Below are 24,681 nucleotides of genomic sequence, written 5' to 3' on the forward strand. Positions count from 1 at the left end.
TTAATATTTTCTTTCGCAAGTTGATTCGATGCACGTATTCTTTTCCTTAGTTCCTGTAGATAGTCATCGTAACTATACGTCAGTTTGGGCGGTTTCGTTAGTGCTGTCGGTAGTTCGATTTGTCGTCCGTATATTAATTCAAAGAGGGTATATCCCGTAGCTGTATGAGAAGTGGTATTATATGTAAACATTGCGTATGGCACCCATTCATCCCAGTCGGTTTGGTTAGCATTTATATATTGTTGCAAATATTCGGCTAATGTGCGGTGCGATCTTTCTAATGCTCCATTACTCTCGAGATGATACGCGGTTGTTTGTATCTTTTTTATTCTTAATAACTTGCATATATTTTTAAATACTTCGCTCATAAAATTTGTGCCTTGGTCTGTTAAAATTTTCTCGGGAATGCCGTGTTCAAAAATTATTTTCGTAACAAACTCTTTCGCGACGGTATTTGCTTCTTGATTTGCGATCGGTATCGCTTTACTGAGTTTTGTCAGGCTATCCTGGAATGTTAACAAGTATTTGTTTCCGTTAATGGTAACTGTTAAAGGTCCGAGAATATCTAATGTACATTTTTCGAATGGTTTATTCGGAGTATCCGTGATCACGAGGGGTGCTTTTACTCGGCGCGATAACTTATTTTTTTGGTAGGATTTGCATTTGGCAATATATCGTTCGACATCTCTTGTCAATCCTGACCAGTTATGTTTTAATCGAATTCTTTTGATTGTTCGTTCGATTCCTTGATGCCCTCCTGTGGGTGCATCGTGATATTCGTAGAGTATTTGATTCTTTTCCTCTTCAGAATATTTTCTTGTATTATCGGCAAATTCTTCTTTTTTTTCCGTCTTCCATATTTCTTCCATTTTTTCGCTCGAGTCAGTGTTTCGGATTACGTTCCAACTCAGTGCGTCAGCGTTTGCGTTCGCTCGCCCGGCCTTATGTATGATTTTGTAATCATATTTTTCTAATTTTAACCTCCAGCGAATTAACCTTGAGTCGGGGTCATTTACGTTGAATAGCCATACTAATGGTTTATGATCGGTAATTATTTTAAACTTTGTGCCGTAAATGTATGGTCGAAAATGTTTAACAGCCCATACAATTGCCAATAGTTCCTTTTCCGTAGTATTATAATTTTGTTCCGCGCCAGATAATACTCGGCTGGCGTATGCGATAGGTCTATCCTTGCCTACCGTTCCTTGTGATAGTACAACTCCGATTGTATAGTCCGAGGCATCGGTAGTCACGTTGAATTCTTTATTGAAGTCCGGATACTTTAGCACTGGCGCTGTCATTAATTTTCCTTTAATTTTTTAAACGCGATTTGTTGTTCACTTTTCCATTCGAACGTTTCCGTTTTCTTCGTTAATTTTGTTAACGGTTTTGCGATTCGCGAAAAATTTTCTATAAATTTTCGGTAATAACCCGCTAGTCCGATAAACGACTGTACGTCTTTTACTTTCCGCGGTGTCGGAAAATTTTTTACCGCCTCTAATTTCGACGGATCTGGCAGTATACCGTTTTCGGAAATGATATGTCCAAGGTATATCACCTCTTTTCGTAAAAATTCGCATTTGTCAGGCTGTAGTTTGAGACTATGTTTCCGTAGGTATTGTAATACTTCCGCGAGTCTTCTGTTGTGATTCTTTAAACTGGATCTGTATATAACAATGTCGTCGAGATAAACAAGACATCGAAGCCCTTGTATCCCGGTTAGTACCGAGTTCATGAGTCGTTGGAAAGTCGCGGGCGCGTTTTTAAGTCCAAACGGCATTCTATTAAACTCATAGTGTCCGTAAAGAGTCAAGAAGGTTGTCTTATTTTTGTCGCGCTCGGCCATCGGTATCTGGTGATATCCAGATGCGAGGTCGAGCATCGTAAAATACTTCGCGTTTCCCAGCTGATTTAAAATATCGGTAATATTTGGCAGTGGAAATGAATCGCTTATAGTTAATTCATTTAACTTCCGGAAATCGACTACTACTCTTAATCGCGGTTTGCCTGTTGCGTCAGCCTTTTTTGGCACTACTAATAACGGTGCATTCCACTGGCTAATGCTTGTACTAATAATTCCGTCTTTTAGCATTTCCTGTACTTGCTTGTTCACTTCTAATTTGTGTTTCTCGGGAAGGCGATACGAATCTCACATTGACGGATGAGGTATCGGCACGCGTGCTTATCTCGTGTTTCAATGTTGCTGTGCATGACAGTGGTTCTCCGCTTAAATAAAACACGTCGCTATATTCTTCGCATATTTTCTGTATCGCTTTCCTTTCTTCCTTATTTAAATGTTCTGTGTGTAATAATTGTCAGATTCTCTCTGTCTATGTCTTCTACGGTTACGACTGGCGTGTCAATCTCTACGGTAGTATCAGTCGTATTAATCATGCTGACAGGGCATCGAAAATTCTTTGGTTCAACTAGGCATCATCCGATAAAAATTCCCGGCGCGGTTTGTTCGGCTTTTATCACGCCTATTTTGTTACAATTTGTTGTAGCTTGTACAATAATTTCACTACGCGGTTTCAATAGGATCTTATTATACGGGCGCAATTTTATTACAGCGTTTCCTATTTGCAGCTCCTGTTTTCTATAATCGCAAGAAACTTTTTGTTTTTGCAGGAAATCTATTCCTATGATCCTATCATATTCCATCGGGAAATCGTCACGACGTAAATCGCGTGTTTGATTTTTCGGTCGTCCAGATCGATGGTCGCGAAAAATTTTCCTATTGTTCGCGCCTTGTGCCCGGTTATGTCGATCAAAGTAATTTTATCTTTATGAATTTCGATTTTGCCTTTTAAGTGTTTGACCTTTATTAGAGAGACAGTAGCACCGGAATCGTAAAGCATATTAATCTTGCCGGTTTTTACTTCTCGTATCGGTAGGGTTATCAAGTTCAAGCTTGCCTTTTCGCGAGGCGTCGAGCGCACGTGCGTCACCTGATATTCCAGCGTGCGTGTCGTCTTATTCTTTTCCTCGTGTCGCTCGTCCTCGTCGCTGCTTCGCTCGGAATCCGTATCACTGTTTCTCGTTTTCGGCTTCTTACGACTTTCGGTTACATTAACGTTACGCGATTTTTTATCACCGTTTGTTTTATCGTGACTTGATATCGTTTTTGGCCATCCATTTAAAGTCCAGCACTCGTCGCGGTTATGCCCACGCTTCTTGCAATAGTTGCAAAATTTTTCGACGGTATTCGCACGAGAGGGTCTTTCTAATTTAGGGAGCAAGTACTTGCTGCTGCGACATTCTCGTTTATAGTGTCCCGATTTACCGCATTTGTAACACTGCACGGCGTTTTTTGATGGTCGCGATGACGTTTGATCATATCGATTTTGATTTGAATAGTAGCTTGATCGGTTGTGCCCTTTATCTTTTCTTCTCGGCGATAGCGGCAGTTATGGCTTCTTGTAGCGTTCGGTAATTTCGAGAACAAATAAGCAATTGTGTTTCATCGCGTAGTCCTATTTGGAAATTTTGCAGGACTTGTTTTTGTATGGTACTTAAAATAATCCGCTTTTCGATGATGGAGTGATCTTCTCCTTCCGTCATGGATTCGTATAATTCCAGCTAAAGTGTCGACGTGCGTTCCGAATGCTTGCGCGCCTTCATTTACCTTTTGTTTTAGAGAATTAAACTCTATCTGCAAATGCGTAATGCTCCGCTTGCTTTGATAAGAAAGTTCTAATTGTCGCTTGAGTTCATCATACGTCTGTATGTCTCGCGTTTGGAAATCTAACATTGCCTTGCCCTGTAATTTCGTACACAGAATAGTTTCCACCAAACCTTTCTCGTTAGCAGGGTGTATATTTTGCATAGCATAAGTGCATGCGCTTAAAAATTCTTGCAGTTTATGTTGTGTCGTCCCGTTAAATTCCGAAATCATTTGTCGTGCTTCTTTTAATGAGATAAAATACTTATGAGAGTGTGGCGACCAGCTAGGGGAAAAACTGTCACACTCAACAGTTGGCGGAATTGTATAAGCGCGCAGCGCCACACGTAATAAAGAGAACTCCTTCTTCTCTTTCATTGTCCGTTCTATGGTGAACACGTGTAATACGTAGCGAGTTTAAAATATATTTTGTAGTTGAGATATTAATATTAGTTGTCATTTTGAAACCTGATCATTTATTATCCCCATAAGAGCCTTGTCGGTGTCTAGCGTCATTCTCCGTCCGTCCGTACATAAGGTCATATCTTTCGTTATCATACTCTGGGTATCGCGTCTCTCTCTCGAGTGTACGTGAGCGTGTATCTCGGCGGATCTGACATCGTTCGTCAGCGTATGCGTTAGATTCACGAATTTGTTCGCGCAATACATTTATTTCAGTGAGCATTTTCCTACGTAATTCTCGCATGCCTCGCATTATTTTGCGTAGTATAGGGTTTTCTATTTCTGTCTCCCTATAATTAGGTGTTTCGCGCATCTCGGCTTCTGCAACGCGTCCATCTGTGTATCGCCTAATATCACGGGGATTATCGGTTCCTATATCGCGATTAGTGTATGGTGTATGTACCATATATCAACTTCCACGAGTCGATTATTGTGGTGAGCTATTGTATCGTGAAGACGGTCAATTTCGCAGTCGATGGCACCCTCGGACACATCTATGATACCGTTCGGCGGTGTTCGCAACATGTTTTGATATTCGCTCCGATCAAAACTGCTGTTGTCGTAGGACGTAAGCGAGAATTCTCCGCGTTGCGACACGTTACTAGGAGTTCGACTTACGCGTACTTTAATTTCTTTTCTTAATTCTTGATCGGCGTCGGTTTCTCCTTTTTCAAATAAGCTTTCGTCGAAAATATCAAACGGAAATTCGCGTTCGGTTTTCCCGTGAGTAAATGATGCTGAGTCGCTTTCGCTCGAGTAATGTGCTTCTAATTTTATTCGCACCGTTTCGAGATTTTCGAAAGTCAGTGGCAATGCCTTTATTGCCTGCTCGGCTGAGTCGCTAAATAGCCACGATTTATTCGCTATCGGTTGCTGAGGGGTTTCGAGTCCCTCCGACATCCACGCAATTAATAAAATTCGGACTTACAGTATTACGGCTCGCATCGTTACGCTCTATACGGGTCGGCTGCTGCTGCTGCAACTCGATCACTCGTGGGCTGATAACGGCTGCTCCGTGTTGGTGATAGATACGGCGGGTCGTCGCTCGTGATGATGCGTTGCCTGTGAGGTAGTCGTAGGTCGGCGTTGTCCTTGGACGTCGGCGATCCTTTTCGATTCTCTGCTGCTTATCACTCGTTACACTGCTTGTGTTGTCCGCTCTCTCTTTCTCTCGTTCTTGTCGTGGTTTCTGTTTGTTCCCATCAGTGTTACTGACGTGCCCGTCTAACAGCTTTTATAAAATTTTGTTTTTACAGGTCTTCGTCTTGTGAGGGAACCTCGGCGATCTCCGACATCCCACCGCTGCCACCAAATTTGTTGTGCCTCGGGTGAGACACAGAAGGGATGTCGCCGGATTGGGAAGTGGACTTCCGAATCGTCGGGGTTTCTCCGTAGATTATAGTCTTGTTAGATGTAGAGTTCCTTTTCTTTATTCAATATATATAAGTATACAAACTTATCAAGACTCGGCATATAATTATTTCTAAACCTCTGGTAACTTCGTTTCTCTTTTCCGCTTGTTTGACGCGACTCTAGATTTATTCGATCGTTAGTTAACGGCTCGTCTGATTGCGAGTCGGGAGTTATCCTTGATGTGACTCGGTTGGTTGGTCTAATTGAACTCGCTCTCTGTTCACTCCCGAGTTCTTACGTAAACTCGGTTTTTCGTTATTTCGTTTGAAAGGGGTGCCTGGCGACAGGAACCCGATTGGTGAATAGCTTTTGCTTACGGCTAGATTTTGAGCGCAGAGCTGTTCGAAAGATGAAGCTTTTAGCTTGCGTCTTTGTGGTTTCCGGCCCGCTGCTGTATCAGCGATCTCCACGCGGAAAGTGTAGTAATTCTATATTTTATATCCGCTAAACTTATAATTATAGCCTTTCGGGCTATAACAATAGGAAAAAAATAAAAGAAAAGAAATATTAATATAATATGTACATCTTTACGGAAAGAAACTACAGCGGATTACAGAAATAAATTATATTACAGTGATTACACGAAATTACAGACTATGGCTTGTATTCATAGTTCGATCTTATATTTAAGATTGTCTTAAGGGAATGCTGGAGTGACGACCAAACTTTGACGGATGGTTTGAGAAGTCTTTTGTTTTTTCCTTTTTTATCGACAAAATATGCGGTTAGATAAACCATAAATCTATTTATTAGCTATACGGATTGTTTTTTACTCGAAATTAGAACGCTCCGCAATTTATTAGTATTAATACTTTAATTTGTACAGGAAAAAGATTCATCAATCTGTACAGTTTCATATTTCTTGATTACAGAATTATGAATTCTTATTCTGAAGAATTATTTTGGGTATAACCATAATTTTTGAGAAGATAATATTTCTGATTACGACTTTTTGTAAAGAACAATTTTTGCTGGCAAAAGATATAACTTAGCGCTTTTTTTATATCTGTGATGTCTTTTTTGTGGAATATATTACACATGTAGTGAATTACACGTGTACTCTATTACACAAGTTATTTGTCACACGTGTAATATATTATACATGTAGTAGATTACACACTTCATGGGGTAGACATGTATTCCGTATATAATAACTATAGTGTGTAATAATTACAGATTATTGTAATTCTTTATGTAATAACTATAGGCAGTGCCGGTTTTAGCAACATTGGCGCCCTGGGCAAGATTATCGTGGCGCCCATTCAGCCCATTCAAATGTTTAGACTACATAGCAGCTTTACTAATTAAGGTGCACCGTGCACCGGGCAGCAGCTCCCCTACAGATCTGGCGCCCTAGACGATCGCCCGCCCTCGCCACCCCTTAAAGCCAGTACTGACTATAGGGGATCTTGCAATAACTGTAATATTTTCTGATTTCTTTCTGTAAGGGCATGTAGAATTTAATATAAGATATAATATAAAATAAAAAAATATATAAAAGAATATAAAAATAATTTTTAATTTTCCAGTTTCAGTTTAAAGAATAATATAAAAATTAATTTTATTAGCTCAATAAATTCTGTTTAAAAATTATCTGATAATTGTATGTGACAAATATTTTACATGTACTCTTTAATGTGGGTTACATTTTTATTTACTATCGTTTAATTTAACTGATATAAATTAATATTTACCTTAATGTTATCGGTTTTTGGTTCCCACAGTGGAAAGAGATTCGATATGTATTCCAAAGCTTTGAACATAGGATACCATGCTACATAATCTATTTCTCGGTAGAGATATGTCGTAAAATTCCAGAATATAGAGGACTCGAATTTTCTTGCTATTGTAAGATGAAATGCATCATCGATAATTTGGGCACGATTTAAAACGTGTATTTTCGTGTAATTTTCCGAATCCAAATAATTCGAAATCTTTTGCCAATTTTTTGCATCGTAATTAACTCAATAATATCCTATCACACAACAAATAAATTTTATTGATAATTATATTATTTGATATCGATTTATCAAAATACACTTTCTCTATCTACTTTACATACAAAACAGATTAAAAGTATAATAATATGCTAATAAAAATCTAAAATAATCTAGAATATCAATTATATAGAATAAATCAAATAAGAGAAAATATTTTTTTTTAGTTTTGCCCACCCATGCATCCATCCACGCGAATGCGCATTTATGGACCGAGTTTCACGAAATTGATACAAAAATTTCGCAATTTAGCAAATTTTTAGGAGATGGCTGTTATGTGGTTTTTTTTTAGGTTTAATATCCACGTCAGTGTTTTTTTTAGGTTTACACCCCCACCTACGCATCCACCCACGCGTATGCGCATTTATTTACAGATTTTCAAAAAATTGTTACCAAAATTTCACAAATTTTTCGGGGATGACTACTAAATATTTTTTTTTTATTTTATCCCACCCATGCATCTACCTATGCGTGCGTGCATTTATGAACCGATTTGCACGAAATTGGCACCAAATTTCGCAAATTTTTAGAGGAGGGCTATGTAGTTTCTTTTTAGGTTTAACGTCCACGTCATACCCATGCGTATACGGATTTATGGACCAATTTTCAAAAAATTGGTAGCAAAATTTTGAAAATTTTTAGGGGATAATTACTTAATATTTTTGTTTAAATTTTATCCCACCCACGCGTCCACCCACGCGTGCGTGCATTTATGGACTTTTTTTTTTTTTTAAGTCAGGAAATTTGCCTAAACCAAACTTCGCCGTCCTGACCCCTGAGGGAGGGCCAGGAGGCTTCGTGGTGGATTCCCGCCCGTAGTATCCCGAAGGACTATCGGACGGGGTACCGACCTAAAACCTGACTGAAGCCCCTGGTCATATGGGTATTGTCCACCGCGGAACCGCGTAAGCATTACTTCACGGTGGACACCCGACCGGCGTCCTTTAGGAAGGACACATCCCCCGAGAGGATACTACAGGTATCCCCCCGGAGAGGACATTCCTTGCCCCGAAAGGGCATCGAGGGGAGCCGGGCTACTAGCTCCCCCCGGACTTCTCAGGGTCGACGTGCAATGGGATCGGGGGCCCCCACCCCTCTCCCTGCCGAACCCGGTAAGTGAGACGGCCGCAGCCGTCCACCCCACATTTAAGACGTCACAGGACGTTACAAAGACTAACAGTGCACGACATGTACACAACCACAAAAGAACAAAGTAAGGGCCACAGGCCCAGCCCTCTAGGGGCCCACAGTAAGGCACTATGGCCAACCACAGTAAAGGTGGGAGAGTTGTTACTCCCACCTGTAACAAAAGACAACAAGACAAGGACGACATAAACTTGGCGCGGGTGAAGAGGCCGCGGAGTCACCTCTCGGCAACCTCCCCGGCACTCAATCACCCATCGCCGCAACCTACAACATAAACTTGGCGGGGCAGGGAGACCACGGAGTCACCTTTCGGCAACCTCCCCGGAACTCCCCGCATCCCACCGCTACTCACTACAACAATGGACAAAAACGACACTAGACATCGGGGGCAGAACTACAGCCCGGGACAGGGGAGCCACCTTTCGGCGATCTCCCCCTCCCCCAACTGCAGTCCACCCTCGTCCATTCCGGGCTCGCAAGCCCCCCATCAGGGCGCCCCGGAGCCTGCGCACGTTCTGTTGGGGTAGTTTCTCTACCCCCCTGATGTCTCTTGGGAGGGACGCGCGTCTTTGCACAGGCCGCCGAACCTATCCGATGTCCCGACGGCTTCCCTCGAGCCGCGCACGAAAAACAACGGGCGGGCGCCACACAATTGGCAGCCTTATGCCCCAAATTACCGCACCTATAGCACACGCCGCTACGGTCTGCATTAGCGCCACAGGAATTGGCCGAATGGCCAAACTCATGGCACCGATAGCACTGCAGGGGGCGACGAGCCAGATGAATCACATCCAGCGTCGCCCACCCCCCCGCCAGTGTCAACTTCTTCCCAGCTAAAAGCTTCCACGCAGCCCCAGCCGGACAGCGGATCCAGATTGTCCCGACATCCGACTTAGGGAACAAACGGATTTCCCCAGCCGTCAGCTCCGCAACACTATAGCCTCCAGCCGAAGCAACTTCCCGGAGGATGTCCTGCCTAGTAAATGACATCATCGTCCCCCTCAACCGAACATCCTCCGTACGAGAGGGACGACCAATCCTCACCTCACCCGCAGATGGGAACACATCCTTCAGTCTGGACATCAGATTATCAGCTTTAGCCAGATAATCCTTGCCCTTGACTGACAGCAGAATGCTGCCAGTCACTCCCCTACGCATACGTAGCGAGCTGATCTCCAAATCCTTCACATCAATTTTGGACTTGGCCTCGGATAGGACCGAGGCATAGGTCCTTTCCCGCTCTCCCCCCTTGAGCGTCAGTGAAACCACCGACTCCGCAGGGGGAGGACGTCTTGGGGTTTTCTTTTTTCCCCCTTGTTCAGCTCTACCTTTCAGGATACTCCCTTTATTTATTTGAGCCTCCTGCAAGGGTCGCCCGGAACCACGCCGACGACGCCTAACTCTTCCTCCTGGAGACCCCAGGACCGGGGGCATCCGCCAGGACTTCCGCAGAAACGGAAACGGCAGAGCCCCCAGGCACAGGGTCAAGCCTCGGCGCAACCGCACCACCACCTACACTCAAAGTAGGCGCACGCATGGGAGTCATTTCCCCCGAAAGGGGAGCGGCCCCAGCCCGCCCACCGAGCTCCGACCTAAGCGAGGCCATAACTGAAATCGATATGTCGTCCCTCAAGTCGCTAAAGCGACGATCCAGAAGGGACGACAAATCGGACAGCATAACTGGTCGATCCTCGACCAAAGGACACGCCGACACCGTCGCCGAAACAGGCGGAGAACCCCCCGAAGAGGGTGGGCGAGGTCTCTTTTTTGCTCCCTTATCTCCGAGATAAAACCCTTCGATTTGGGGGATTGCGGAATGAAGGAACCCTATCTTCTCCGTCAATCTGTCCACTTCTCGTTCCAGGGCTGAGACGCGACCCCTCAGGCCCTGGTTTTCACTCCTCAGTGAGTCCATCCTTGGATCTGCCTCCACAGTTGTTCGGGAAACAGCCTCGCAAATAACACCTCCCAGTTTCCTTGAGGAGACACGAAGCTCCTCGGCCATGATATCACCAAGGCCGGGGAGTCCAGCCACCCTCTCAACTTGGGTCACAAACCTCTCGCCTAGCCTACGGAGCTCCACGGTGGTGACTCCCTTGAGCTCCTCTGCAAATGCCGCATCCGAAGGGATGTTCTCCGGGCCTACTGCGGTTAGAGTTGGACCAAAGGAAGGATCCAATACTCTTTCCATATACTCCAATTTCAACGCCTCCTTCATGGCAGCATTTAGGCGCTCCCTCTCAGCCGCTAAATTAGCGTACTCCCCAGTTGTTTTGGGGCGACCCCTTTTACGGATAGTGCACTTACCTGCAACTTTCTTTCGTGGGTACTGTTTTCTCCCCATTAGGACCCTCTTGTCCTCCGGGGCCCACGAATCCCTGTCTCGTCCTGTCTCTCTGATCTCCGAGGAACTTGACGAGGGCAACGTAACAAACGATGGATCTGCCAATTCCTCGTCATCGCTATCACCCCGCACTTTTTCCGGTGAAGGAAGGAGCTGAGGACAATCGCTCTCCTCCTCAGCCATTTCACCGGTCATCGAGTCCGATGTGCTGACTGCTATCACCGGCTCGAAGTGTTGCATACAAACATGTTCAGTGCAAAACCCTGTTTCCCCTCGCGAACACATGTGAAAAAAGGTATCCACAATTGCTACGAGCTCTTTGTATTCGTGGAAACATAGATATTCCCGCACCTCTTTTTCTAAAAGGACTCGGCGAATATGCGCAGCGAGTTCCTTTTGATCAACACTCCGGTCACGATCCCTCCAGCGCAAAGCTAGATCACATAACCGATCGCGCACAACGTCTTTCTCCTTCCTCGGCACTGTCGCGTTCCCATCCGCGGACCCAGCCGGCAAATCCGCGGACGACCTGTCGTCTGATGTCGACGAGGAGGGAGCCAGACCTACACCCCCCCCCCCCACGCCGGTTCCCGGTTACCGACCCCGGGTCGATCTCTTCTTTTCCTGTGCTCATCATGATAACTGAAAAAGAAATTGGTTTTTTCTGTCAGGGGTTTTCCTTCCCCTTAGGAGGTTGCCTTACTCAGCTAACGGGGCCTCCCCTCCGGGTGTTATCTTCGGTGTTTTCCTTCACCTAGTGCAGTGGACAAGTCCTTTTTAGGGCCTGCACGTCCATCACGCCTCGTTCATCCATCACCAGACACTCCAGCTCGGGTACCTCGGGATTGCGACACCCGTACACTACAGGGATGAGTCCGTAGTGCCCCTGAGGGAGTGCATTTATGGACTAATTTTCAAGAAATTGTACTAAAATTTTTTTAATTTTTTGAGAATGTCTATTATTAGTTTTTTCTTTGTATTACACACACCCTCACCCTCTCACGCACCCACCCACGCGTTTGCGGACTTATTTAAAGATTCAATACATATCTTTATAGAAGTTGTAGAAATTAATCGACCAAACTAGCAAGTAAATTATTTATTTATTCAGCTTCACGACGTTTCGACCATATCCTTATCAAGTGAAACAAATTAAATTAAAGTTAAACACATTATTATATAAATTTACTCAGTAACATTTCTTAAAATTACATAAGTTAAAATACTAGTGACTGTTATTAATAATTTTGGGAATTTACATATCTTTATCTTTTATTCCAAAATTTTTCAAATTTTTGGGGGAGGATTATTAGATATTTTTTTAAATTTTATCCCACCCACGCATTTACCCATGCGCGCACGCATTTATGGACCGATTTGCACGAAAATGGTACCAAAATTTTTCAAATTTTTCGGGAATGGCTGCTATGTAGGTTTTTTTTTTAGATTTCCACGTCACTCACCCACGCGTGCGCGCATTTATGGACCGATTTTAAAGAAATTGTACTAAAATTTCTAAAATTTTTTGGGGATGTATATTATTAGATTTTTTAGGTTTGACACACACCTTTACTTACCCACGCGTTCGTATATTTATTTAAAGATTTAATACATATCTTTATCTTTATTTCTAAATAAATAAAGACAAACATACGCATTGCTACAATCGGGAATTAAATATTAAGATTCTTCTTTGTAAGTTATTTAAAAAATGAATCTATATATGACCAGATTCTATATATACCTAATCTATATATACCTAAAAAATCTAATAATATACATCCCCAAAAAATGTTAGAAATTTTAGTACAATTTCTTTAAGGTTCATAAATGCGCGTACGCGTGGGTAAACGCGTGGATGGATAACGTGGAAACCTAAAAAATACCACATAGCAGCCATCTCCGAAAAATTTGAAAAATTTTTGTACCAATTTTGTGTATATCGGTCCATAATGCGCGCACGCAATGCGAGAACGCACAAAATATGAAATTATGTGGAAATTAAAATAAACAAACAAGAAAATAAAAATAAAAAGATAAATATTTAAATATATGCAAAACGCGGTGCAAAATAAAATATTTGGGAGAAAGAAATAGATAACATAGTAGTCATCCACGAAAAAATTTAAACATCTATTTTGGTATAAATTTCGTGAAAATCGGACAACAAATGTGGAAGTAGTTTGCGATAATACAGACAAAAGAATTAATTTGCTTTCTATTTGCTCTTATGATTGCAGTCAATATAGTGCTTTGAAGAACATTACCCAGATAGCACAAGACGTCCTATGGATGTTCATTTTATATCCATTTTACGTATGTACGTCTATGGACATAAAATGAACGTCCATTGTACATCCGATTTCGGACATCCATCAGTGACTAATATTTGGACGTCCACAGGATGTCCATCAAATTCTCTTACAGCACGAAATATTGCTAAAATATTGCATAAATATTTTATTTCATTGTATCATAATAAATATTGAAGCAACATTGTGCAAATATTATAAATTTAATATTTCATTGGAGACATTGCAAAATATACTATGCAATATTATCTTGTAATAGTTCCTTCATTTGCCGCTATGCGACGCAAGATTCGCTGTCCATCTCGCTATTAAATTTAGTTAAAAGAATTATAAAGCGCATGCAAAAAGTGGCTATTACAGTTAAATATGTTATAATTATTTTGATCAGTTTAACCTTTCTGATATACTATCCCAACACAAAAAATTTAGATATTGAATTAATTAAAGAAATTGGACAAAGAAAAATTCGGATAAATAAAATGCGAAAATAAGAAATATTCTGCAATAGTTTATGATTAGTATAAAAATGAATTAATTTTGCATGTCAAATTTATTATTGCTTATAAATTTCTTCTTTATGAATTTTAAATGTCATTTTCAACGATATACATGTATAATAAAGAACCAAAATATGTTTATTAAAGATTTAAAATTTATTCATAAAAGATCCAAAATTCGTCCGTTAGATACATAATTTATCCATTTAAAATCCATAAATGACCAATAATGGACGATTTATGGACATCCAGACCAGTTGCAAACGGACGTACAATGGACGTCCCTTGTACGTCCGCTGCAGGTAATCTGGACATCCGATGGATGTACACAATGTCCGACCGGACATCCGTTGTACGTACATAGGATGTACTTGTGCTTATTGGGTAGAAGCCGTTCCTCTAAAATTTCAAAATTTTTTATTTAATATTGAGAAATAGAAAGTAATGTATAATAAATATGATTATATAACTTCAATTTTTTACATATTTTATATATTAATAGTATAATTTAATTTGAATTAGAATTTCATATACCATATGTTCTTTAAATTAAATCTAATCTAATAAAGAATAAAGGACTTTTTATTCGAGTTATAAGAAATAAATAAATGCGCAAATATTGTTCAATAAAATAGATTTTTCTGCACATAGTCATATTTAAACTTTACTTTTAGTTTCAATTGTAAAGTTTTGATATAATAAAAAAGAAGAGAGGCAAAATATATATACAATACAAAAAATATAAAATAATCTCAAAATGGGATTATTTTTTGAATTTGCATAAAGATACAGTTTCTCTGACAATTTAAAAATAAAAAAAATGAATTATGAATGTGTTAAAGAGCAATTTGAAATTTATTGATATAGAAAATGCAGATGATAAGTGGATTTAGAAAATAAAGAAATATAAAATAATAGTAATAGCATTTATCTAAATGCAAAATAAAAGGATTATTTTATAAAAAAAATATAAATAATGATTTTAATTAATTTACTAAATATGTTTTTATACCCAACCAGAAATAAATGATCAAATTGACGATCAATGTCGATTCGACATCGATTTATCTAATCGACGTTGATTCAACGATAAATCGGCTGGGTAGTGTGTATATTGTATATATAATTATTATATTATATAATAATTTATTACTCATTCATTATTCAAATATTTTCGGACCGCGTTCCAAAATACCTCTGCACTAATCGAATGTTGAAACATACGCAATAAAACCAATGCTATGGCACATTCACACATAATTCATACTACATATAAAACATGATTATATATAAATATATAAAGTATATAAAATAAATTGATCATAACGCGTTGATTTATAAATATTGTTCAAGAAGAAAAATAATAGAATATTTATACTTTTTATAGATGTACTTTAGTGCATATATATATAAGTACTTATACTTTTTCATGTAGATAATTAAAAAATAATTCAAATTTTGAATGATTAGTACATTTTTGAGTTTGTCTATTTTTTTATAATTTATATTAATAATCACGAATTTGCGCATACGACAATTATTAATTATACTTGCATTGCTATACCTTTGTTGTAATGAGGAAGTTCCCCAAGGAGAACAAAAAGTCACGATAATGTCAAAATGACGTCAAAATGAAGTTAAATGGCGAAAATCACAATGACGTCAAACAGGGAAAAAAGTGACTATATTTTGACATTATTTTGACCTGTTTTTTATATTCAGTGCATTGAATAAGGGAGAATTCACACCTAGGCAGAAAAGCAGAAAACAGGAAAGCATTAGCCAATCAAAACTCGGACTGGTAGTAAACATAATACAACAGAAAAATTCTTCGGTTACTACTTACTATCAGCGCGAGTTATAATATATTAGCTTATTAATGCTTTGCTGTTTTCTGCTTTCTGTCTAGGTGTGAATCTCCTTTAAAGCAGTTTCACAAATAGAAGATAAAGAAAGAACAATGTAGAAATAAGTTAAAATTACTTTTTATTGTAGTGTCTTTGTTAACTTAAAAATATTTTGCATCTAAACATTTAATATTATAAAGAGAAGTCTTTAACTAAAAAAAATTAAATATAGAAAAGCTCTTCTATAAATTAAAAGAAATATTACTTTTTTTTAAATAACAAATATTATAACTTTACAAAATTAATATTATTATAGAAATATTATATATAATAATATACTATCTTTTTTAATTGAAGAATAAAAATTTTAAAGACATAACAAAGATAAATATATATATTTTATAGAACTAAAAAATAAAAATAAATTAACTTTATTTACCTTATTTAAACTAAGACAAAAAGTGACAAATAAAAAAAAGTAGAATTTATGTGTTAAAGTCGGAATACAATTAATCCCCATCAAAAGATCCAATTAGTCTGATCGCTGCATAGAAGTGTTAAACCATCGTTTTATATGGTCTTCAAATACGGAAACCTGCACCTTAGGAAACTTCTTGAAACAAACACCTATAATTAAAAAAAAAACAATAAAGCAGGAGTAATTTAATATTCTAATCAGCAAACAATAATTTAACTTTAAATATATATTTCTAATATAATATATTTGTTCATTAATTGAATATATATATATATATATATATATATTTAATAAATTTGAAAATAAATTTTAAAAAACAAGATGATATTCACCTTCTATTAGATTTTTCACTTTGGATTTTTGAAAACTGAGCTTGACTCCTCCAGAACCTTTCCAACTAATGAGTCGTGCTACGTTGTTCCTAAGTAGAGTCGACAAAATAGAATAAGTGTAAATAGAGGTTGTTTCTTCCTTTCCTTTTTGTAACAGGTAATTGAGCTATAACATAAAGCCAGTTTAAATATTTAATAAAGATATACATATTTGAATTAACAGTGATTAAAATAAGGCACTATAAAAGAAGGTATTCTCACGTCCGCCATTTTCTTTCCAACTAGGAAGAAATTAACTAATCACAATTGAATTTAGAGAAAAATAATTTTGTGATTGGTTAATTTCCTCCTAGTTGGAAAAAAAATGGCGGACGTGAGAATATCTTCTTTTATAGTGCCTTAGTTAAAATACTCACCATTTGACCATATAATACTTTATTATTTAATTGTTCATCAAAGTTTACAAAAGATTCCTCAGTTTCCAATGGCAAGGAGGGAAATCCTTCAGGCTGATCAAAAGCGTCATTATTGGGGAACAATTCGTTCAAAATTTGAGAAATCTTAATGTGCAGCCAATCTATCTTCGTTGACAATTCTTGCATGTAATTCAGGATTAATTGATCTTGAGGTTTACCTGTCAGAAAACCACATTAATCAAATGACAGTTTTTAGTCAAATCTATATTATCTATAATAAATATAATATTTAATTCGTAAGAGATTAATTATAATCACAGAATGTGTGAGAGAAATAATCGAATATGATTATACATATAATTAATTTCTTATGATTTAAAAGTCTGTGTTCGGAGTCCGTCCGAACTGTTATTCGGCATGATGGGCGCGTGATACCATGCGACTCTCAAGCGTGAGCACGTCGTGATCTTCCCTGCGAGGCACGCTTGCCCCGTTTTTGGGTGAAATGCCTAAGCGCTCCGACGAGTCAGTCGTCCAAGAGACCCGAACGTTAACGAGCGAGTGATCCGCGATTACGAACCCGGTAAATTTACTCATTTTTTTGTGCCAAAATAAAACCATCCAATAAATCCTTTTTTACTTGAGTACGTGGCGTCCCACGAACAGTCTGAAAGTTTTTACATATACAATAATAATAATATTGTATATGTAGAAACTTCCAGACTTTTAAATCATAAGAAATTAATTATATGTATAATCATATTCGATTATTTCTCTCACACATTCTGTGATTATAATTAATCTTTTACGAATAATAAAAATTGTTTTCATTGGCAAGTGACATTCACGTCAGTTGCAGGAGGAGAACCATCCAGTTATACTGCCGAGATTCGATCGTCTTACAGAACTCTTGGTGAGGAACGCACATCTGAGGGTTTACCACGGCGGGGTTCAGATGACCTTGGCGAACCTGCGGAGGAACTTCTGGATACCGGCGGGTCGCAGCCTGGTCCGTGGCATTCTTCATCGCTGTGTTACGTGCGTGCGGCATAGGGCCGCCCCGTTCCAGCCTCTCATGGCGCCCTTGCCGGCGACCAGGGTGACGCCGGCTCCCCCGTTCTCCACGTGCGGGGTCGACTATGCTGGTCCTATCGGCGTGCGGACGACCAAGGGGCGAGGACATCGCAGTTGCAAGGGGTACATCGCGGTTTTCGTGTGCTTTGTGACCCGCGCGATGCACCTAGAGCTGGTGAGCGACTATTCGACCTCGGCCTTCCTTGCGGCGTTCCATCGCTTCGCCGCCAGACGCGGCGTACCGGCCGTCGTATACAGTGATCAGGGCACGACATTCGTTGGAGCCGATCGGGAACTGCGGACGGCCCTCAAGGCCGCTGGTGCAGAAGGAGGCCCCATCGCGGAAGCACTGGCGAACGACGGCACGGAATGGCGATTTCAACCGCCGGCGACGCCCCACTTTGGCGGGATCTGGGAAGCCGGGGTCAAATCGGTCAAACACCACCTCCGCCGAGTCGTCGGGGAACACACCCTAACATTCGAGGAGCTTGGCACCTTCTTGGCACGAGTCGAGGCGTGTCTCAATTCGAGGCCTCTACACGCCATATCGGACGATCCGGACGACCTCAGCGCGTTGACTCCGGGACATTTCCTGATCGGCAGGCCGCTGGTCAGCGTTCCGGAACCGAGCCTGGAGGGTGTCAACGAGAGACGACTCTCCAGATGGCAGTTACTCCAGCAGTTGACCGAGCACCTGTGGTCTCGTTGGTCGCGAGACTACCTACATACCCTCCAGGCGAGAGGAAAATGGACCAAGGAGACCGAGGCTCCCCGAGTCGGCGAGCTCGTCGTCGTCCGGGACGAGCGACTCCCACCGTCGCGCTGGATGATGGCGCGGATTTTAGCGCTACACCCCGGACCAGACGGTCGCGTGAAAGTTGCACAGGTCCGCACCGCGGATTCCACCCTCACGAGGCTTCTGGTCAAATTGGTGAGGCTGCCCACCGAGGACGACAAGGGGAAGACACCTTGAGTTCAGCAGACCAGTGGCCACTTCTTCCGTCGAGGACGACGGAGGCGGGCGGAATGTTCGGAGTCCGTCCGAACTGTTATTCGGCATGATGGGCGCGTGATACCATGCGACTCTCAAGCGTGAGCACGTCGTGATCTTCCCTGCGAGGCACGCTTGCCCCGTTTTTGGGTGAAATGCCTAAGCGCTCCGACGAGTCAGTCGTCCAAGAGACCCGAACGTTAACGAGCGAGTAATCCGCGATTACGAACCCGGTAAATTTACTCATTTTTTTGTGCCAAAATAAAACCATCCAATAAATCCTTTTTTACTTGAGTACGTGGCGTCCCACGAACAGTCTGAAAGTTTTTACATATACAATAATAATATATATTGTAGAAACTTCCAGACTTTTAAATCATAAGAAATTAATTATATGTATAATCATACGATTATTTCTCTCACATTCTGTGATTATAATTAATCTTTTACGAATAATAAAAATTTTTTCAATTGCATGATAGTTTTGGGAGACCACATATTTTACTCAGATTCTAATTATACTTAGAGTACTTGTATTGAAATGAGACTTTTATGGTTGACAATCTATGGAAGGTTCGATCTACTAGGTGAACCTAGAACCATTTTGGATGTCAACCTAAGGCGTAACTTGTGGCAAATCTTCATCGATGTTAAATGTGCGGAATAGGACGCCCCGATTCAATGCATTAATAGGCTTGCGGATACAGGGTATGCAGTCCAGATATAACTATTGTAGTGAGAATCGATACTGGCCATAACGCTTGTGTCTGAGACAATGAGTAGAGAATTTACTTCAAGGTACTATTCGGGTGTAGCTTGACCTATGTAACAACGCGTTCACCTAGACTTTAATTATTTTAACCTCAATAAGGTATCAATTCAAAATACCTTCTAAAACCTTTAATGCAGTGATCTGTTCGAGATTTTATTATATTGTCACACTATCGTAATCGATTTTGAAGTAACTGGACTCTAGATGCCAAGTGGGCAAGCCTTTCATGGAAATCGAACTGAGAGAATTGGGATCAAATTAAACCTGCGACCCCACTTTTCGGATATAGAGAAAGCGGTCAAATGCAAACAACCATCCGCGATGTCTCTATAAGCGGAACAATAACCATTAGAAGTATGGCAACCAGATTGGACGATCGCTGCTCAATTCGAGAACTAACGTCATTTTTCGGAGCGTGGACAAGCTTGACTCGGGACATTTCTGATCGCTAGCTGATTCATGTTGCGTACCGCTGAAGTGTTCGAGCTGAAGACGATCTGCAATGAGTTTTGCATTGATTGGAAATGTAGTCTCGTTGTCGCTTTGAATCTTCATACCAAATCTCAGGGAAGGTAGATGTCAGGCGGCTCCCGGGTTCGATGAGTCTGCACGTCTGTCGGACATTGTGTCTCTTAGCTTATTCAGCTTCGGCAGATATGGAGTGGATGTTAGCAAACCACAGACAAGAAAACAAGATCGGTCTGACACGTAAAGACACAGGTACGAAACTTCACCCTCACGATGTGGTAAAATATGGTGAGCGTTCCCATGGGACGACAAGGAACACCAGCTTCATTCAGACCAGTTGCCCACTTCTTCCGACGGGCGAGAGGTAGCGAAACTTCTGGTCCTCGCGACACTGTGTACATAAGGATTTTTTTCGCATTATGGCGAGGAACATGACAGAATACGTGAAAACAGATATTGAATTTCATGCAAAACATTAGCCGTTTGATAAATGCCATAAGCCTCCAAAGTCTAGGCCATGGACCAGAGAATAACAAGCGAAGAATCCGGTTACGAAACCCAACATTTTGAACCATTTTTGTGTAATAATATATGTAGAAACTTCCAGACTTTTAAATCATAAGAAATTAATTATATGTATAATCATATTCGATTATTTCTCTCACACATTCTGTGATTATAATTAATCTTTTACGAATAATAAAAATTGTTTTCATTGGCAAGTGATAGTTTTTGGAACCGACTATTTTTACTCAAATTTATTAATTAATATAATGAGAGTTACTAATGTTATTGACAATGATGACTTTTTTATATTATTGACAAATTACTATAAAAGTTCGATTCTATAACAGGTATAATAAACCTTAAACCTGATTTATGGCTGTCAATACCTAAAGCCGTAAATTGTAAAAAATAAACTAATCATATAGTTAAATGTCAGAAGAATAATCGAATATAATGGATTAAATTTAAGGCTTACAGGATAAATTATTGTATATGTAGAATATAAAATTATTGTATATGTAGAAATGATCACTTGCCAATGAAAACAATTTTTATTCTTTCATTATAAAAATAAAGTAGAGAATATAACTTACTGCTAGCTAGTTCTGGTGAAGACTGTGAACCTATCAATAATAAAATGTTCAATTCAGAATTAATTAATTATTTTTTATCATAATAATAAGGTAATCAATAAAAATACCTTCTAAAAACCTTTTTAATGATGTAGATCTGTTTCGAGAATTTTTTTTTTATTTATTTGTCTCACACTATCGTAATCAGATTTTGTAAGTATATCTTGAGATTCTGGAGATTGCTCAAAAGTGGAAGCCTTTTCAGATAAATCAAAATTGTAAGAAGAATTTGGAGATCTCAAAGTTGATGACATTTCATTGTCAGACAAGTTTTCTTTATTAATAGATTCTGAAAAATAAAAGTACAAGAGCATATAAGGATAGTCTACTACTATTAAATGCTGCAATAAAATTCCAGTAATTAGAAATACAAACCAGATTGTGTAGACTTTTCCTGCGATAATCGACGAACAAGAGTTGTATTTTTCTTTGATGATGTAGATGAAAGATTTGAATTAGCAAAATATTCATTCGTAGACTTAGCTGAATTCTTGGCTTTGCTACTCTCAAATAATTCCTTGAGCTTTGAAGACAGAATTGAACTAGGTTTTGGAATATTGTGTTTTGGAATATTAAGTTTCTTCTTTTTTGATTCTTCAACTGACTCAGAATCTGATGAAAATGTTAGATGTTCAGGCGGCTTTCTCTTGCGTGGTTGATTGTAGTCTGTCTCAACATCTGTTGCAACAATTGTGTCCTCTTTAACAGCTTTATTTCTAGCTTTTCGGGCAACATTGAAAGTGGCTGTATGCAAAAACCACAAGACAAGATTAAATTACGAAGATATAGTCTTGCACTGTAAAAAAAAAGATAAAAACTTACAATAACTATGATGAAATATAATGGGCAGCAGTTCCCATGTGGATGAATCATAATCCACCAGACTCATCACCATCTTCATACATTTCCCCTTCATGAAACGTGGCGGATAATAACAAAACTGTCTGTCCTCGCTAATCCACTTGGTTGGTACAACTTCTACAAGGATTTCTTCTTCATCACTTTCAGCTTGAGGCACAAACTCTATAACAGAATACTGTAAAAAAATAAATTTGAAGTTTACATCAAAAAAACAAATAAAGTAATGACATAAATGACCAATAAGATCTCACCAAAAATTTACTGAGGACCATTGTGAAGGAGAGGAATGCAAAGAAAACTATCTTCATCGGGTAAAATAACACATTTTTGAAAAAAATCCTGCAGTTTGTATATGGTTTTTACAGAATCTATATGTGACACTTTAAAAATTCCAATGAATGAGGAAGGAAATGGGTAATCATAATAATCTACTTTGCAAAGAAACTTATGCCCTGCTAATAATATATCGCCATTTGGTGAAGCTATAACTTCGGTTAAGATAAGTATGTTCCCATCTTTTGTTGAGAAACAGCAATTAGCTTTATTAGTCGAAAGAGTTATATCCTTTAAATATATTTGTGCATAGCGATCACCAGGAATTTCTGGAACAATATTTCTATGCAATTGTTTTTTTAATGTAACTTTATTCAGATTTGGTCTCTTTGACTATGCAGCAAGTTGCCTTCTTGTCTCAAAATCCCTATTAACTAACTGCTGGAGAGGCTTATCAGTTAAACGCAAGTGATGTTTAATTACAGCCATAAAAGACTCGTATTTAAAAGCACTGAAATCCAATAACGTACCATTTTTCTGGCATTCAGTAGCCATGTGACAAAGACAATGTATATTGTATACCACATATGATTTATCAAAAATATCTGTGGAATGCCTGATAAACTCACGATATATATTATCAGCAATAAAAATCCAATAATTGCTTTTGACAAATTCAGGAGATGAGAGAATGTAAGATGCAGAATGAATTAATAAAAAGTTTTTGTAAGTGTTTTCATGAAGTCTGTATCGAAAAATGCGCACTCCATCATACAGAAGAATACCTCTCCACTCAGTTGCTTTAAACTTGGCTTTATAATATAAAGATCTTGGTCTACGGTTGAATTTCATGGGAATCCAAGAAGCAATGTCAATTATATCAGAGCATAAGCTCAAACGTGTTAGTCTTGAAATTTTACCATATGTGATAGCTTGATATCCACAAAGATACAGAACCCATCTCTTAAAAGCCCCTTCAAATAACAGATGCATTGGATCTAAACGAAACTTTGAAACCATTCCACTGTTGTCACTTGCCATATTTTCTAGAGGCGATACTCCATTATGGTGACTAGGCTGATCTCTTCTTCGATAAGATTCATCCGTACGCAATGATGCATTGAGATTCAGAAAGGTAAGACGATTTCTAAAACGTGCACCTTTTACTGTGCACTTTTCACATGCATAGATACTGTTGTGGCTTGAAATACATTTTACATATTGTCGTGCTACAGCATCAAGTATGTATTGTAATTTCTAATTTTAAAGGAATAGCGGTTGCCATAGAAGTCATAACCATTTAGGGCTAATTCATCAACTTCATGAATAAAATCTGCTAAAAAAGCATCAAGATTGTCTGGCTTTCCAACACCACGCCACACACCTATAATAAATGGTGTAGCTTCTCCTATAAGACAACCCAGTATAGGCCAGAAGTTATCATCAGTGCTTTTAAATAATGTCAAACCATCAATGTTTACGTCAATAATAATTTCTTTATGTTTAAGCAAGTAATCATCGGTAATTCTTTGATTTAAATTAGCAATAATGCCTTTATACCACATTAAACCTTTACCATTACGTTGTAATTCAACTTTGCGTGGAGTTTGCAGTAAAGTTTTGTGAGATTTTGGTAAAAAACTATGGAGGGATCGTAGTCCTACAAGAAGTTCATCAATTTTTCTATGTGCAACACCTCTCATTGCCCATTTCTTCAAAAATTTTAATAGATATTCATCAGAATTCTGTGTTAATTGAATATCATTCTGATCCTGAAGATTAATTACAAATTCTTCATCTGAATCAACATCAGTCTCCACATTTTGCTCAAAACTAACATTGTCTTCATCTAATTCATCATTATTATTGCAAAAGTTGTTTCGATTCTCTTCTACTTCTGAATGAATTGATGAATTATCACATGAATGTTGATTATGACCTTCTAGTTCAAAAATTTCTAATGCATCATTAACTTGTGTCAAAGTCTGTCTTACTTCTTCGGTCTTAAGACGCTTCCTGACCTCTTTCACAAATGAAGCATGCAGCTTGCGTTTCATATTTTGCTTTACGTACAATAAATAAATTTAAGAGAATATATTATTTATACCTAAATGTGTATATGTGTGTGACAGCATAAAAGTCTGTAAATTTAATAAATAAGATAATATCGCAACAGTATTATACATAATATAAATATG

At 39.0% G+C, this 24,681-nt stretch overlaps 3 protein-coding genes across 4 annotated transcripts; 1 reads left to right on the plus strand and 2 right to left on the minus strand.

Annotated features, from left to right (window-relative positions):
* Positions 1–16,123: 16,123 nt before the first annotated feature.
* Positions 16,124–19,294, minus strand: LOC114939729 (uncharacterized). Of its 2 annotated transcripts, XM_085488192.1 has the most exons (4): positions 17,832–19,294; positions 16,906–17,123; positions 16,490–16,655; positions 16,124–16,306 (listed from the first exon to the last, which is right to left on the minus strand). In XM_085488192.1, the coding sequence occupies exons 2-4, from the start codon at positions 17,089–17,091 to the stop codon at positions 16,212–16,214; spliced, it is 447 nt and encodes a 148-aa protein (XP_085344318.1). In that variant the 5' UTR covers positions 17,092–17,123; positions 17,832–19,294; the 3' UTR covers positions 16,124–16,211. The 2 variants fall into 2 exon arrangements, with proteins under 2 accessions (XP_085344318.1, XP_029169987.2); XM_029314154.2 differs by lacking the exon at positions 17,832–19,294 and having other exon boundaries at positions 16,906–17,175.
* LOC114934719 (uncharacterized) lies at positions 17,861–18,952 on the plus strand. Its single transcript, XM_085488198.1, has one exon. It carries the CDS (start codon positions 17,861–17,863, stop codon positions 18,950–18,952), a length of 1,092 nt encoding a protein of 363 aa, XP_085344324.1.
* Positions 19,295–21,432: 2,138 nt separating the features above from the next.
* On the minus strand, positions 21,433–22,482 carry LOC114939728 (uncharacterized). The gene is made up of 4 exons (XM_085488199.1): positions 22,462–22,482; positions 22,172–22,385; positions 21,725–22,093; positions 21,433–21,638 (listed from the first exon to the last, which is right to left on the minus strand). The coding sequence occupies exons 1-4, from the start codon at positions 22,480–22,482 to the stop codon at positions 21,433–21,435; spliced, it is 810 nt and encodes a 269-aa protein (XP_085344325.1).
* Between the last annotated feature and the right edge of the window lie 2,199 nt (positions 22,483–24,681).

This window comes from Nylanderia fulva, unplaced genomic scaffold (genome assembly GCF_048542155.1).
Source record: "Nylanderia fulva isolate GAGA-0341 unplaced genomic scaffold, ASM4854215v1 Scaffold65, whole genome shotgun sequence".
In the NCBI taxonomy this organism is placed as follows: Eukaryota; Metazoa; Arthropoda; class Insecta; order Hymenoptera; family Formicidae; genus Nylanderia; species Nylanderia fulva.